The sequence below is a fragment of the Miniopterus natalensis genome, chromosome 7, assembly GCF_054644295.1.
Source record: "Miniopterus natalensis isolate mMinNat1 chromosome 7, mMinNat1.hap1, whole genome shotgun sequence".
Lineage (NCBI taxonomy): Eukaryota > Metazoa > Chordata > Mammalia > Chiroptera > Miniopteridae > Miniopterus > Miniopterus natalensis.
Genome location: NC_142087.1, coordinates 70,757,002 through 70,773,257, shown reverse-complemented (window position 1 = coordinate 70,773,257; position 16,256 = coordinate 70,757,002). Strand labels below are relative to the sequence as shown.

The 16,256-nt window shown below is 44.6% G+C and overlaps 1 protein-coding gene across 3 annotated transcripts in view; it reads left to right on the top strand.

The window, feature by feature from the left end:
* The window catches only part of RNF152 (ring finger protein 152), a 63,633-nt gene extending 48,096 nt beyond the window's left edge, over positions 1-15,537 (top strand). For all 3 annotated transcript variants that reach the window (XM_087819139.1, XM_087819140.1, XM_016223526.2), the window contains exon 2: positions 13,427-15,537. In XM_087819139.1, the coding sequence (XP_087675265.1) occupies positions 13,572-14,183 (612 nt within the window). In that variant the 5' untranslated portion in view covers positions 13,427-13,571 and the 3' untranslated portion in view covers positions 14,184-15,537. The remainder of the gene's footprint in view (positions 1-13,426) is intronic.
* The last annotated feature ends 719 nt before the right edge of the window (positions 15,538-16,256 follow it).

The window sequence follows — 16,256 nt, the reverse complement described above, 5'->3', positions numbered from 1 at the left end:
AGGACTTAAATATTTTACTTCCCCTAAAATTGAATACATTTGATGTTATGAAAAATAATTGCAATAAATCCATAACAAAACCAGTTTAAGACTTAGGAATTATCTGTTTCTTATAGTTAAAAAAAAAAGAATCGGATTTTATGTGGCCTACATGTATAAATATACTTATAGGTCAATACATATATATATCCCCACAGTAGTATGTTTAGAATATGCATTTATATTCTAAAAGGTTACATAACTAAATAAAGTGTTTGGGAAGTAAATTGTTTTTTATTTGATGGTGAGACCTTAAGTTTCAACATGTGACAAGAAACTTATTTTTTTATAGAAGTCATTTACATGTAAAGCTCTTTAATAAAATGAATCCTTGGTCTCTATCGGACATAAAATTGTATTTTTACAGTGTGTTTTGCTCCAAGGGAACTTGGTGGGAATTGTGTCCTAAATTGCTCAGTTTTTTCTCTCGCATCTTAAATACTTGTGTATATTCTTGGATATAAAAAGCTGGATCAGCCCTGGCTGGTGTGGCTCAGTTTGGAGTGTCGTCTGTACAACAAAAGGCGGCGGGTTCCGTTTGATTCCCGGTTAGGGCACTTACCTAGGTTTTGGGTTTGATCCCTGGTCAGGGTGCGTATCAGAGGTAACCGATTGCTCTCTCTCTCTTTCTCTCTTCCTTTCCTCTCTATAAAAAAATCAATAAAAAACATATCCTTGAGTGAGGATTTAAAAAAATTTAGGTCATCCATAGCCTCACCTTTCAGTTTTGGGCTTCTTGGACTGAATATTCTTATTCTGGAGGTGAGAAGAGAGTGAACGGCAGGCTTGCGGTTTATCCAGGTGTTACTGAATGAATGAGTGCCCACTGTGTGCATCTACCATGCTCGCAACTTCATGAATCTGTAAAGATGTGCGTTAAAGAGGAGGAAGGAGCTCACACTGAGTAAGGAACAAAGAGAAGAGGGTGAATCTAGCATTTCCCCGTGTTGATTCTGTAACTACAGCCGTGTTTAGAGAGAAAGGAATTTACAAGGTAAGAAAAGGCTGTGGGCCTACAGACAGTCCTTACGACAATAGAATGACCTAACAAACAGCTCTAGCACAGCTCCACAGAGCCTCTTATAAGTGTTTTACTGTCACGTCTCGGAGATGAGAAGAATTTGAACACTGTTAAGGTTTGTCTCTGTAACCATTTGTGACTCAGTCTCTTCCCCTCCCCCATTTTTTCTAGAAGGCCCATTGATGAAAACATCTATTTCTTTGTTGTGTAATAATTGATTGGTGAAATATAGCTTCATGTAAATAAAGTTATGTGGTAAAGCTAGTTTCCCAATAGTTACCTAAGTTTCACATAAAAGTCAAGACTTCAGGAGATAGAAATGTCAAAGTTAGGAGCGTTTTTGGCCAGCTCTGTGATCTTCAGACCCTTCCCTGCTGAGTTGCATCAGAGCCTTGCTCCTCAAACATGCTCTCTCTGTCCAGCTGCCTGAACCAGGAACCTGGGGGTCGAGTCCACATTCCTCCTTTACTCTCCCCACCCCCACCGCCTTCCTTCCAGCCTTGCCCATCCCCACCGCCTTCCTTCCAGCCTTGCCCATCCCACCCTCCCCCATCCCCACCACCTTCCTTCCAGCCTTGCCCATCCCCAATTTCAGTGATTTCAGTTGAACCCCCTGCCAGTTCGTTCTCTGCTCTATTGCCAGAGGAGCTTTTAAAAATTATGCACAATGGCATATTATTACTCAGTTACAAAAATGGATGACATTCTGATTCACGCTTCAACATGGAAGAGCCTTGAAAACATGCTTGGCAAACTAGGCCAGGCACAAAAGGGCAAGTATCACTGATGGCACTGCTGTGAGGTCCCGAGAATAGGCAAGTTCATGGAGAGACGGAAAGCAGAGTCGAGGTGGGGGGGGAGTTAACTGTCTAATGGGTCCAGAGCTTCTATTTGGGACGATGAAAAAGCTCCGGAAGTAGTGGTGATCGTTTCAACGTGATGAGTGTACTTAACTGCCACGGATTTGCACACTTTCACATGGTTAAAATGGTAAAACTACAAAAACAAAAAGCACTGATAATGCAGGTATGATTGGCAGCCCCACCACTCCCGGGGTGCAGGCTAAACCATGCGCAGTGGGGAGGGCAGGGCTGCTCCTCTGTTCCCTGGTTTCCCTCCTCTCCCCGCTGGACAGGACCTGCTGCTCTGCCCTCTCCCGGGGCCTCAGCCTTGCCCGGTACCCTCTAAGGACAGAAGGAGGCGGGGAGAGGACCCAGCTTTGGCTGGCATCCTTTCTCCCCGCCTCCCTCCCTCCCTGGCCTGTCCTCCCTCCTGGGGGTCAGGTTTTGCTCTCTGCCCCTGCGGCCACCTAGTGACCTGGCCTTTCCCAGCCCGCAGGGACAGCTGCCCTGTTCATTAGGACCAGAAGGAGGAGGAAGTGCCATTTGGATTTGGGGCCCCGCTGTTCCCTCCAGGCCCTCTTTGGAACGAGGCCGAGGCCATGTTTTACTCTCCACCTGTCTCTTCACCTGGCTGATAAGTCAGAGGGGCCCCCGCCCCACCGCCTGCTTGGCAGACCGGCCTTCTCTCTCCTGCCTCACCCATCCTACCAGGGAGGGCCAGCCAGGTGCCAGGTGCCGCTCTAAGCGCTGTGCACGTTAACACACTCTACCCTGAACAACCTATGACGCAGTGCTGTTGCTGTCACTCGAATGAACACTTGCTGCAAGTCACAGGCCCTGCTCTCCACCCCTAACCACACACGCTCTGCCCCTGTGCCTTTGCGTCTGCTGTGTCCGCATCCTTGAAGTTAAAATATCGCCTTTTGCTGAAAAGTCTATCCTGGCGCCTCCAGGCAGGCACAGGTGCTCTTTCTTCCACTTCTACCTGATCCCGGCCTGAAGCCCAGATCACACTGTGCTACAGTTATTAGCATGACTGTCTTGCAGGGAAAGGGCCTCACCTTTTCCTCTGTAGATTCCCCCAGACCTAGAATAGTGCCTGGTACTCAATACATGTTTGAATGAAAGCATTCGTAGTGGGATTTTGTCATTCTAGCGTTTTCTCGGGGAGATATGAAGGTGAAGTTGAATGAACACCTTATTTCCAAAAACATGGTTTAGTTCATGTGACAGAATATTACCACTTTCCCTTAAACCAAAACCCATCGGTAGGGTTTTAAATACACAAACAAATTTAAAGATGGAAAGCAGGTTCGGGGAGGGGTGGGGAGAGGCAGAATGGACCAGGTGAGGCACAAGGGGATCTTTTGAGGGTGATGGAAATAGCTTGATTGGCATAGTGGTTGCACAGCTGTGTACATATGTCAAAACTCATTGAACTGTGCATTTAAAATACATGCATTCTATTGTTGAGGACTGTTATCTCAAAGTTGACTTCAATAGAAGAAGGCAAGAGGAGAAATCTTTGGGATTTATTGTTTGGTTAGGAAAGACGGATTAATGACTGAGGGCATTTGGGTGCAACACAGTTCAATATCCAGCCTGGGGCTTTGTACTTTTTTCCTTTACTTCTTACCTTGCCTACATGGAAAATCAACCCTCATTGAGTTACTGCAGCTGGGAGGGAGAAAAAGCCCAAGTCATGAGCAGACTGACAGCCGACTCCCCATGGCGCTAATTTCAGTACCGATGCCTTTAGGAAATCTTTTCAACTTCAGTTGGAGGCTCAGCTCCTGCGATGAATCATGGAAATTGAGGGGAGGGAGGGAGATTGCAGCAATAAACACTCTGCTCAAAGAGAATAATCTTATGAATGGTTTTTGAATAGACTTATTTAAAGAAATATCTGTAAAACCCACCAGGTTTTTAATGTACTATTCTTTTCAAGTGTTTAATATAGAATGCTCTCCGGGTAATTTGAAGAAATCTTAAGGAAAAAAAGCACATGTTCAGAGGCACTTTGAAGGGATGCTCCCTGGGTGGGGGGAATTTACCCAGTGTCCGTTGGGGCAAAGGTGAGCCACCAGAAGGTGCTGGCAGCTGTGTAGAGTGGAGATTAACCTGGCCAAGTCTAAGCTTGTTCAGCTGCTTCGTGGCCGGCCATAACTATGCAAATGGACACGGGAGTGGTATCCAAAGTACTGACCACCACCAGGCCCCTGAACTTCCATCCAATGGAGGGTTGCCTTTAATCTGGAGCTCATGATGGTCATTGTTAATGCTCTTCTCTTAGCTCTCTTTCCTCCAGTTGTCTGGAAATGGTCATTGAAAAAGATGTTGCATCTGTAGAGCTGATATTTCCTATTGTCTCCCCCAAGTAACTATGAAAATGTTTTGCATTCTGTAGCTTGCCAGGAAATCCAGGTGAGATGACTCATGTTAGAGCAATACGTTAATTTGAAGATTGGTGTCTCCAGAGCAATATACTGAATTTAGGGGAATAAGGGCAAAGCTGACGAGAAATTACGTAGATCTGGGATCAGCAAATGATGGCCTGTTGGCCAAATCCAGCTGCAGCCTGTTTTTGTAAATGCAGTTTTTTTGCAGTGTATCGCCTGATATTGGACAGGTTGCCCATTGTCTATGACTGCTGGCACATTTTGATGGCAAAGAGTACCTGTGGAGCCTAAAAGCCTAAAATACTTATTACTTGCCCCTTTACAGAAAAAGTGTGGGTTCCTGATATAGGTAAAATTTAATGGAAAACATTTACAAACAAGTTGCCTTAAGGTTTCAGTTTATGCTGGAATTGGTGGTGGGGTAAAACAGAAGTGGGGACTGCACATGTGCGGTTCATGTTACGAAAATGCAAATATTTGCATTGGAAGTTTGGGGCCTTCGGAGGTCCTCTTGGAGAGCAGGGCAGGGCCAGGGAGAATGACAGCAGAGAGATGCCTGATTGCCAAGAAGTTTCCTACTGGGAGAGTCTCACAGCCCTTCACACACAACTCCAGGCTCCCGAACCCTTCCCACCAACAATCACTTCATGACTGGGCTGCCTTTAGACTGCCTTGCGATACCATCTTGAGGCTCAGGGCCCGCATTGCTGCCTGGGCTGGTGCCAACATGGGTCAGATGTGATGCTTAATCAAATAAAGGAAATTTTGGTGTCCTTTCTTGCTCTCTAGTGTCTCCGGAGTGAAAGTCAAAGTGGACCAGCTTGCAAGCTCCTTGGGTTCCAATACCTTTTCCAGCTCTAACAGGCAGTGACTGTTCTTTGCTTAGTTCTAAGCCCTATGCATGATCAATTGAAAATATATGCTCACCTGAAGAAGAGTCTCCTTCAGTGCCCTGTCTGCCCTTCCTCCTTTCCCATGGTTCTCTTTATACAACCTTCCCTCCGGTTGCACAGCCAGGCTCCTTGCGGTCACCTACTAGTTTGCCATGCTGTGCGCAGGGCCTTGAGCAATGGTAGGCACACAGTGGGTTCCCAGTAAACATTTGTTTTCCTCTCACTACATATTTTGCCTTAGTAGTTGTCCAGCCACTGGGAAGACTTGGGGTTTTTGTTTGCTCTCCATTTCTTTGGCTTTACTTATGTGCCTGACTCATCAGTTCCTTCAGCTCCGCTCAGAATGCTAAGAGTCGGGGTAATTGATCATTTCCCCTCTGTACTGCCTGTCTGTGTGCCTGATAGTATCTTTTATCATCCCTTCTCTCCAGGGAGCCAGGGGATCCCCTGACCATCTTTTATATCTCTTCCCTGCTTTTATGACTGTCCATAACTTTTTCTTCACTGTCACTGGGTAATCAGAGCAAGTGAAGGCGAGGCAGTGTGTCTGGTTGATGTCACCGTTGACCTTGGCCTCTGTAGGAGCTGGACATCCATGCAGGCTTCTTTTCAAGGGAGAGTTGGGACCACCTTCACCTAGTAGCAAGTTTAGGTGATAGGGATATCTTACTTGATCTCAGAAGGTTATTGATTAGACATTAAATAGTTATTCTTTTGATTGTTGCTACTATCAGAGTTGTGGCTGTTTTTGTTAGGGTGTTAGTGCTAGTTAGACTCATTCATTAAACCAAAGGCATAAGGAAGAAGCTTCTAGTGTAAGTTGCCTCCCATTTATTTAGATGCCCAATATCTCATGTAAATGTACATTTTGAGATCAAAAGATAATATTTAAAGTTGTCTATCAGGTGTAATAAGTATAGAACAAACAGCCTGACAGCTCTTGCTGTTAAAAACCCATGAGTGTGTTTAGCAGTTACTTAGGTTATGGCTTATTTTTACTAGAAGGTACCCTAGGGATCATCTAGTCCAGTGCCCTCGCAGATGAGGACATGGCGGTGGCGGTGCATGGCGACGTGATTTGCTTAAGGTAACCATACACCTAAGGGCGGAATTAGAGCTAAAACCCTCATCTCCCGATCCCTAATAGCAATAATTACCTGATAGATATCAAAACCGACCAGCCAACAAAACCAGTGGTTGTCGTCACTCATGGCAAAACTGAAATTTATCTTTAATTCCTTAAAATGTCTTCATTCCAATATTCTTTGATTTTTAAATACATAGCACTATACTGTGGATGGCTCAAATTCATGCATTCTTTTTCCAGACTTGACTTAATGAAATGCTTCGGAGTAAATACATTTCTGGAGGCCGTGGTTCTGTTTAAGCTGCCTGGTTAGCTGTGTTTTTGCAGCAGCAGAATTGGGACATGAAGACAGGCAGGGACGGCACCTATGCTGCGGTCAGGCCGTCTGGCCCCTGGTTGTCCAGTGGGCAGTGCTGGCAGGGCCAGTCCTTTGATAGTGTGGCAAGTCCCTCGACTGACCTTGGCATTCTGGCTCATCTGCTGCTCTCTGCCTGTTTCACCATTGATCTCTCTGTCCCACTCAGTACCTCCAGCACTGTCACCATCCCCTGCCCCATCCCCCATGGTCATCCAAGACTTTTAAGTGACAGTTTTCTCTTTCTGGATTCTTTGCACCATCAAATACAGTGAACCAGGATGCTCGCAGGAGGAAACAGTGTGAATATTAGAGACTGGGCTGATGGAATTCTCACTTGAGATGTGTCAGAATTCACTGCCTTCTCCATTAACACAGAGACAGTAGTGACACCAGTTGGACTCTACATGTATCAGGCAATTGTGCCCTGAACGGATTGCTCTCTGCTACCAGATAATCAAAAGTCTCTGTCTCTGCGAGGCCATTCCCTTTCTTGCCACTAGTCGCAGTGCTTGCTAAGGTCCAATGTAACTATGTGGTCTTGCCAGCTGAAATACCAAATTAAATGGAATTTAATTATTTTGTTTAATCCCATTTCAAATATTTACATTTTCTTGAAGAATTAAGAAAATGGCCTGCATCAGAAAGACATCCTATTTCAGTAGAATAAGAAAAGTAGTAGAGTGTCTAGTTTCATCTCTGACAGATTTTTCTCAACACAACCATTGAATTTAAGGTCCTCACATAGACCATCAAATGGAACAATTCAGGGTCAGCCAGGTGTAATCAATATCAGTTCTTGCAACAGTTCTTAAGCTCCATAATTAATGTCACAGATCTAAATCAGGATGTATGAAGAGTCTTGAGAGTATAAGAGTGAAAGGTTATAAGAGTAAATCGCTGGATTATTTATTTCATTGGCTTTTTTTATCCTCATGCCTGGACTTCTAAAAGCAACTGAGATTTTAAAAATTCAGTGTTGGAGACCTTTGTGATTTTATCAACTGCTAAAGTCATACCCACACCTTCTACATAGATGCTTAAAATTACAGAGTTTTTTTTAAAAATAAGAAATTTTATTTTGTGAAAATATATAATGTTATAAAGTGCCAGACATCTGCTGCCCCAAACAGCAGTAACAACACAGACCTCTTTGGCTTTTGACAGTTTTCCCCACAAATCATTCCCCTCCCCCATATACATACATCTCAATTCATTTTAAAAAATATTTTAAAACCCAAGACATACGCTAGTGTCGAGTTCAGTGATTATTCAAGGCCTTTTATCTGCATAGGGTACAACTGATATTACACATGAAACTAAGTACCGTTTTATAGAGAGATGTTTGAACATAAGTTCTATCCTATAAGCCATAATTATTTTGAGAATACCTTCCGTTTTAGTGGTCTATTTTTCTCTTTGCTCTTTACTTTAGGTTCTTTCTAAATAAATTGTGGCGACATTTAAAAATTGTTCCAATATATTTCAGTTTATACTTGTTCTTACGCATTCCAGCAAGGTGCTCTTTCGAAATTTAATGGGTATTTGGGCATCCCATCTTGCCAAGCACAGGTCCCTAAAGCAGTCGCTGGTGTGTGCTTGTGCCTTTGACCTGGAACTCAGAGTTTCTTTTCTGGCTAACGTGGACCTTGTTTCCATTCCCTTTCTTCTATAGTAGACTCCCATCTTTTGAGATCATGATGAAAGGGAAGAAGAATGATTCCTCATTAGCTTCGGTCCATAGCCTCATAAATTCTCTTGCCTTTACCTAACTAATCATCATCATTACTAGTTATGCTCCAGAAAGTAAACTGGAATGCAGTACAGGCTGGCTTAAGAGAGAACAGATCGGTGTATAAATCAGAGAGGCTGCTGTCAGAGTGGCCTGAGTGGCCGAGCTTTTGTGTTCAGCCTGTGTGGTAAGGCCTAGAGCTTTACTTGGATGGAGCTGGAAATTTGAGTAGTATAATCTCATTTGAAGGGAGCTCAACAGCAATTAAGTGAACATTACTTTGGAGCATAAATTCATGAGTAAAATTGCATGTTGGTTTTGTTGGGGGGAAAAATGGTGTGGCAGGTCTTGGGGAACGCTTGCATTCCTCCCAAGCTGTTCAAAACGGCAATTCTTTGAGAGCTGGGAAGTGCCTCTGGGCAGGTCCCACAACATTGCAGGGACAGTCGGGAGGAAGGCGAGATCTGGCGCTGAGTCCTTCACTGCCCGGCAGCACTTGGACCATGAACTCACTTGACCTTCAGCCACAACGCCAACCTCCCTGCTTGGCCAGTGAGGAGGTAAAGAAATCACGTGCTCCTGTGTCACAGCTGTTAGTGACGGAGCAAGGATTTGACCCAAGATTCTTTGAGGCCAAATTCCCTATTCTTTCTACGTTTTTATAAGAAAGGAAAGTAACTAATATCTGGAAAGAAGGAAGGTTAAGAAATAAATTGGTGTCGTGAAACACTGCTTGTTCCCAGCTCCACGTATGTTGAAGGTGGTTGTTCTGAGTGCTGTTGTCAAGAACTTGCTCTTTCCAAGTTCACCAAGTTGCAGCAATCTGAGCTTTTTTCTCTACCACTCCCCAGTGTTGTCATTTCTGCCACCATAACTCAAAGCGATCAGTCCTTCCCTGCTGGACACGTCCCCCTCTCCCTGTCGTCTATAGTGTCATGTCCTGATGCCTGTCACTGGGCTTAAACTTCAACAGTAAGGATAGATAAGAGAACTTGCCAATACTCACCAGCACACCCTGCGTTTTCATTAAGAAAAAAGAAACTCTGTCCTCTGGGTATAAAGTTAGAAGAATTCAGTCCTTGTCACTAGCACACTGGGGACTCCTGGCCTAGCCGCATTCCCCACTGCAGCTGTCCCTACGCTCCCCCATTTCTAAGCCCCACTCACTACCTTCACTTGCTCCTGTGACCGGTGGTCACCGGGCCGGGCCACACACCCCTGACCATCTGGATCTGAGCCCCCGAACTCTGCCCCTCTTGGCTCAAATTTCTCTATTCCGAAAACAAAGAGGCGGCCCTAGATTGCCCTCCCTCTAAGCTACCCCAGTACCTCACACTGCCTCACTGGGGGGGGCTCGTTCTTACATTCCAGCAGCCCCCAGCCTCCGTCCTACCTGCGAAACCATTTAACAGTGCTAGCCACCTCCCAGTCGCCGACCCCTGAGGTCTTGCCTCCATGTTCCCTGTCCATGACCTTGTGCTGCTCGGATCCCTTCGCCTGAGTGCGCTGATGAGTTTCTCCCCCTTTGCTCCTTTTGTCTTTTGTCTGGGCTTAAATAGAGGTGCTCCCGGAGGGTCTGCTCGGCCTGTCTTCCTGGCTCCCGCTGATCTCTCCCCGGGGATGCCAGCTCAATCCCTCGGGCCCAGCCCTGACTTTCCTCTGCAATATCAGCCCCACATTTTCAGCTTCTTTTTGGCTCTAAAGTCTCCCTGAAGAACGTATTTCTTATGTCTTCAAGCACCTCGGGTAGAATATGGAGCTCATTGCCTTTCTCTTGGTGATCGTGCCCTCTCGGGACCTCACCTGACTTCTTCCCTCTTACAGCCACATCGCAGTCCAAGGCCAGATCCTACTCAGCCTCTGTAAGACCTCTCAGCAATTTGTGCCTCTTCGTGCTAATTGCCACTCTTTACTTCAGCTACTCATTACTCTTGTCTAATATTATAATAACTCCCTAGTAAGTCTTGCAAATCTATCCTGAATATAGCTACCTGATGAATCATTCACATGCTCCCAGCCTTTCTGGTGTTTTCCCATGGCTCAGTGGAAGGTCCCGCGTCCTGGTCCTGCCACTCGAGGCTGTCCACAGTCGGTGGTCTTTGGCCCTTGACCTATGCCTGGTTATGTTCATTTTTCTCTTCCCTGTAGGACCTGCTATCCCTGGCTGGGCCTGTGGGAGGGTGCTTGCAGGTTCTATGAGAACTTTGTTTCTTTAACAGCTATCTGTATCAAAAACCTCAATGTAAGAGCTAACAGTATAAAACTCTTAGAGATGCGATCTCTAAGTTACTCTTGTTAGAAAAACTCCTGTGGTCAGTGCCACAGCTGCAATATAGAAATCATTCTGTAGTTGCTCACCTCCTTTCCTTTGCTCGGGCTGATTCTGACCTGGAAAGAACCTTTCCTCTGATTTCACATGGCTTAGCCCTCTCCACAATCCAGATCTGTCACTGAGCCGTCCTTGATTCCTCCAGCCTCTGGGTGCCGTGCATCACTTTGTATTTGTAGCTGCTGAGTCCTCCTAGGCTGGCAGTTTCTTATGGGCAGTAACAAGGTCTTAGCTACAAGGAACAACAACAAATACCATTACGCTTGACACATGGTTGATATTCAGTGAAAATTTGAATGAATACACAAATGGAAGAGAGAAAAATATACATTCGTTCTTGCCTAACTTTATTTTTTTTAATTAATTTTTTCCTTTTTTAAAATAAAAAAAAAATTATCTTTATTGTTGAAAGTATTACAAATGTCCCCTTTCCCCCCATTGATCCCCTCCCCCCTGCACCCATCCCCCCAGGTCTTTACCCCATTATTGTCTATGTCCCTGAGTTATGCATGTATGCATATAAGTTCTTTGATTAATCTCTCCCCACCCACTCATCCACCCCTACCTTCCCTCTGAGATTCCTCAGTCTGTTCCATACTTCTATGTCTCTGGATCTGTTTTGTTCATCAGTTTATTTTGTTCATTAGATTGCATAAATGAGTGAGATCATGTGATACTTGTCTTTCTCTGACTGGCTTATTTCACTTAGCATAATACTCTCCAGGTCCCTCCATGCTGTCTCATAGGGTAAGGGATTCTTCGTTTTTACAGCTGCATAGTATTCCCTGGTGTAAATGTCTGAGAAGATACTTAATATGATTTCAATCTTATTGAACTTGTGGAGACTTGTTTTGTGTCCTAACATGTGGTCTGTCTTTGAGAGTGGCCCACCTGTACTTGAGGAGAATGCCTGTTCTGCAGCTTTGGGGTGAAATGTTCTATAAATGTCAATTAAATCCATCTACTCGAGTGTGTCATTTAGAATCATTGTTTCCTTCATTCTTACCTAACTTTAAATTGCTTAAGGGTAGAATTTGGGTCTGATTTTTTTTTTCTTTCTTTCAGATTTATTGAGACATAATGTTATGATAAATATAATTGTAAGATATTTAAAGTGTACATCGTAGTGATTTGGTAAATGTATACATATACATTGTGAAAGGATTCCCCTATCTAGGTGATTAACACGTATGTCACCTCACAAATTTATATTCCATTTATTTATATATATTTAGGTGAGAACATTTAAGCTCTACTATTAGGAAATTTTATTTCAATAAATACTTCTTGAGTCAGTGGATGGATAAATAGTTGATTATGATATGAACTTTCTGAATGCTGTATTAATATATTTTACTTTTAGTAAGTTAATGTAATGGCTCTTACTACAGCTAAAATATTTTCAAAATATGTTGCTCTCTTGATTGTCACTGTTAATTTTTATCAGTGATTATTTTTTCCTTTAAGTTTTTTCTTAATTTTGACCTGAACACAGTGGCATGTCGTGTATTGTTAGTTTTACAGGGGAAGTTAGAAAAATAGGTTCCCTTTTTAAGAAAAATGTGAAAAGACTTTCTTTCCTATGTCTTTAGCTCCTGCCTCTGGGTGTAGGTGGGGTTCTAGGACTAGCAATTATTTCTACAATAGTGGTTGAGTGGTTCCTTTCAGAGTCATGGCTCCATCCAGAGACACATAATTTGGATGCTTTCAGCGGGAAACAGAGTTGGGCAGCTTTCTTTACCACTGCTGGAGCACAAAGGGTTCCTCCAGTCCCGTTAAGTGGTACTGAGTTACCCTGCCTCTGATGCATATCAGGAGGCTAACACTGTTTTGTTTTTTTCCCATGAAGCCTGCCTGCTAGTCTTCTGACCACCTTTCACTGGATAATGCTTGATTAGGCCATCAGTTAATTAATAGTCGTTGCTTGTGGTCATGTTACTTGGTGAAAGCCTAAACAGGAATGAAATGACTAGAACTGCCTGAAAAATATTCGTGATCCTGCGTGCCTTTGTGACCCTGGCTGCCTGAAGCTTCATTGCTGCTGGTGGCTTTGGTGGTGGCGTCTTATTTTCTGTGTCTTGTTTTAGTTTTGTCTCTTTAAAAACGAATTGACAAGGATTACCTTGGTTAGTATGATTTGATGGAAAAGATAACAGATGCCTGCGTGTGCTTTCTCGGTGTCATTCTAATGACCTATGAGAGAGGAACAGCCCTAACCCACATAAAGTGGTGAGTCACCTACACAAAGCCCCTAGATTATAAAGTTGCCTGCATTTGGCAATAAATAAATACCTACAGGAGGGTGAGTAGAGTCAGGAAAAGGAAGTCAGAAGATGGAAGGAAAGAAATTTACTTTCAGAAAATGCTCCAAACTTATGGGAAGCAAGAGAATTTCTCTGGGATATTAGAATATTAATCAGGTCCACTGAAGTACCCAAAACCAACAGCCGACTTCCCCTTTTATGAAATATGGGGGCACTGCGCACCCATATACCCCAGAGGCACTTGTTTCTCTAGAAATGAGCAAAATACTCCCCATGACCAGCTGCCTGAGACAGGCCGTTCACCTGCCCCTGGACATTACAGGAGCTCTAGTCTCGCGGGTGGTCATTTTTATGTTTTTGACCCACTCTCAAGACTTTTGAGCAGTGGCATGCGTCCATCAGATACGCCTCCGTCTCGGCTTGTCTGAAGTAACTAACTTTGTGTGCATTTTCTGTGTCCTTCAGAAATGAACGCACCCGAGTATGCTCGATGCCTGTGAGCTCCCCGATCAGCTCGCGACCTTGGACAGACCCGGAGAAGAAAGGCGCCTGAGCGGTGGCCCCTGAGGACACGCGCCTTCCCCGGGCCTTGCCCCGCTCGCGGCCCACGATGGAGACGCTCTCGCAGGATTCGCTGCTGGAGTGTCAGATCTGCTTCAACTACTACAGCCCCCGGCGGCGGCCCAAGCTGCTGGACTGCAAGCACACCTGCTGCTCCGTGTGCCTGCAGCAGATGAGGACCAGCCAGAAGGACGTGAGGTGCCCTTGGTGCCGGGGCATCACCAAGCTGCCTCCGGGCTTCTCCGTGTCGCAGCTCCCCGACGACCCCGAGGTCCTGTCGGTCATCGCCATCCCGCACGCCTCCGAGCACACCCCGGTGTTCATCAAACTTCCCAGCAACGGGTGCTACATGCTGCCCCTGCCCATCGCCAAGGAGCGAGCGCTGCTGCCCGGAGACATGGGCTGCCGCCTGCTGCCCGGCAGCCAGCAGAAGCCTGTCACCGTGGTGACCATCCCGGCGGAGCAGCAGCCCCTGCAAGGCGGGGCCCCCCAGGAGGCGGCGGAGGAGGAGCCCGACCGGCGGGGCGTGGTGAAAAGCTCCACCTGGTCGGGCGTGTGCACTGTCATCCTGGTGGCCTGCGTCCTGGTCTTCCTCCTGGGCATTGTGCTGCACAACATGTCTTGCATTTCTAAGCGCTTCACTGTGATATCCTGTGGCTGAGGGGGGCTGCGGGGACGTCTCTGGTGGGTGCCAACGAGGGGCTGAGCAGGTGTTGGTGATGGGACAGAAGTGAGAAGATGAGGGCGACTCTGATCATTTGGTGCCGAATGCTGGCCTCTGGGCTGCTACTTGATTACCCCCGAGACCAAACAGGACGGGCAGGATGTGAGGTCTCGACAAGATGCCAGGCGGGTCGCTCTGAGCGTTGGTGGCAGCAGCTTCGAAGACGATTGCATGCATCCTCGTAGTCATTTATTAAATGGACTGTAATTTATGATTTTTTTCAAAATCACGTGACGAGATAGACATATTCTACTTAGATGTTGAGCTGTGCAAGTGCATACAATGTGATCTTCTCTAAATGTGGTAGATTAAAACAAAGATGCCGTGTCTACAAGTAGAAGTCAACCTGAGAATCCACGACGAATTCAGCGACGCCACGCAGTGCTGGTCTCCTTCCTTTTTAAAAAGAGACCCAGTCTTCACTTAGTTGCTAAGCCTTTTTATACTTTTTGAATGGCACCTGAATTAAAGTAAGTTAAGCGGACCGTCATTCTTGGAAGAAAATATTTGAGCAAGTGTTTCCAATGTGTTGTGTTTTGTCGTGTTCCTTCATTTTTCTTCCCTTGTAATTAGAGCTCGATACGTGTTTATTAAATTGAAGGCCCAACAGGGGAGCAATAAGCTGAGTAATGATGAGAAATGCCTAGTCCCACAGGAAAACTATATGCCAATTTTTCTCAAGCCATCTCACAAAGTAAGAATTCTAACTGTAAATACTGTGTATTTGTGTGTGTGTGTGTGTGTAATTTGACTTACCTCAGGTTTTGAATCTTTTCAGAAGAATCCTGGTTGGAAGACTTGGTGGGCATGAATGAGTCCAGGGTCTGAATCGGTGGCCGCCTCCTGGGCACCGGGACCCACCCAGTGGCCCACCCACTTGCTCCTGTTTGCGAGTTCAAGTCCCATGTTCTGTGAGGCACAAATAGAGAGGAACAGAGTCTGTCTTTTTTCTCAGTTTGGGGGTATTGTAATAGTCATGAGTGTTGTTAACCGATGTCAAATCTGGACTGGCATTTTAATAGACCACGGTTGTTTTTTGAAAGCTATTATTGTTCTCTGAGAGTTAAACCTTTCAGAATTCCAATTTCCTCTTGTTGTATAAGTAAGAATATCTCTTGTATATTGAAATATGTTTTTAGTGAGAAGAGTGGCAGGGTAAACCAACAACTCACATTCTCAATTCAAATGGACCAGTTTGTCCTAAATTCTCAAATATTCCTAAGTGTGCAATGGTCTGTAGATGCTCACTAAGAAAGATCTGCTAGTATTGAATGCCGAATTCCTATGCTGGGTGAGCTTTACAGTTCTCTTCTAATTTCTTTTATGGCATCCACGAAGCAAGTGGTATGTGACAGAGACTCCTCTCATAAAGATATATGTTTATGTTCCATTGAATCCATGAAAATAAGGGAGAGAAAGATAAGCAGTGACTGGCTCCAAAAAGCAAGGCTAGAAATAACCCCGTAAGATGGAGACAATTTAATTTACTTATATGCTAACTATGACCTTTAAGCAGCACAAAATATGCACATTAAAGAGATGGAAATTATGAAAAATGACAAGATAAGGACTAGAATCCAAAGCTAACACTGTTCATTGGTGTGAGGATTCAATACAAAAATATGAACTCTGGTCTTTCAAATCTTGCAAAATTTTCATAAGACCTTTAGGAAATGTATTTGAAAGCTCAAACTAGAAATTAGGTTAAAATGCCATTTTACCGTGTAAGCTATTGGGCATTATACAACGAATCTAGGATTTATTTGGTATTAATAATTTAGGTATCATATTAGCTAAATGCTATCCTCTATTATGTAACATAATATACTGTTGGGTTAGTGTCAGTTTCTCCAACTCAACCAGGCTGCTGTAATGCGTGTCTGACCCAATTTCTATTCCTCTTGGGGGGAAAAAAGAAAGCCACAGAAATGTTGCATTAAGAACACTACATTTCAAATGGACTTTACCCTTGCAGTTTTAAGCTATGCCATGTTCCAATTAATTTTGTAA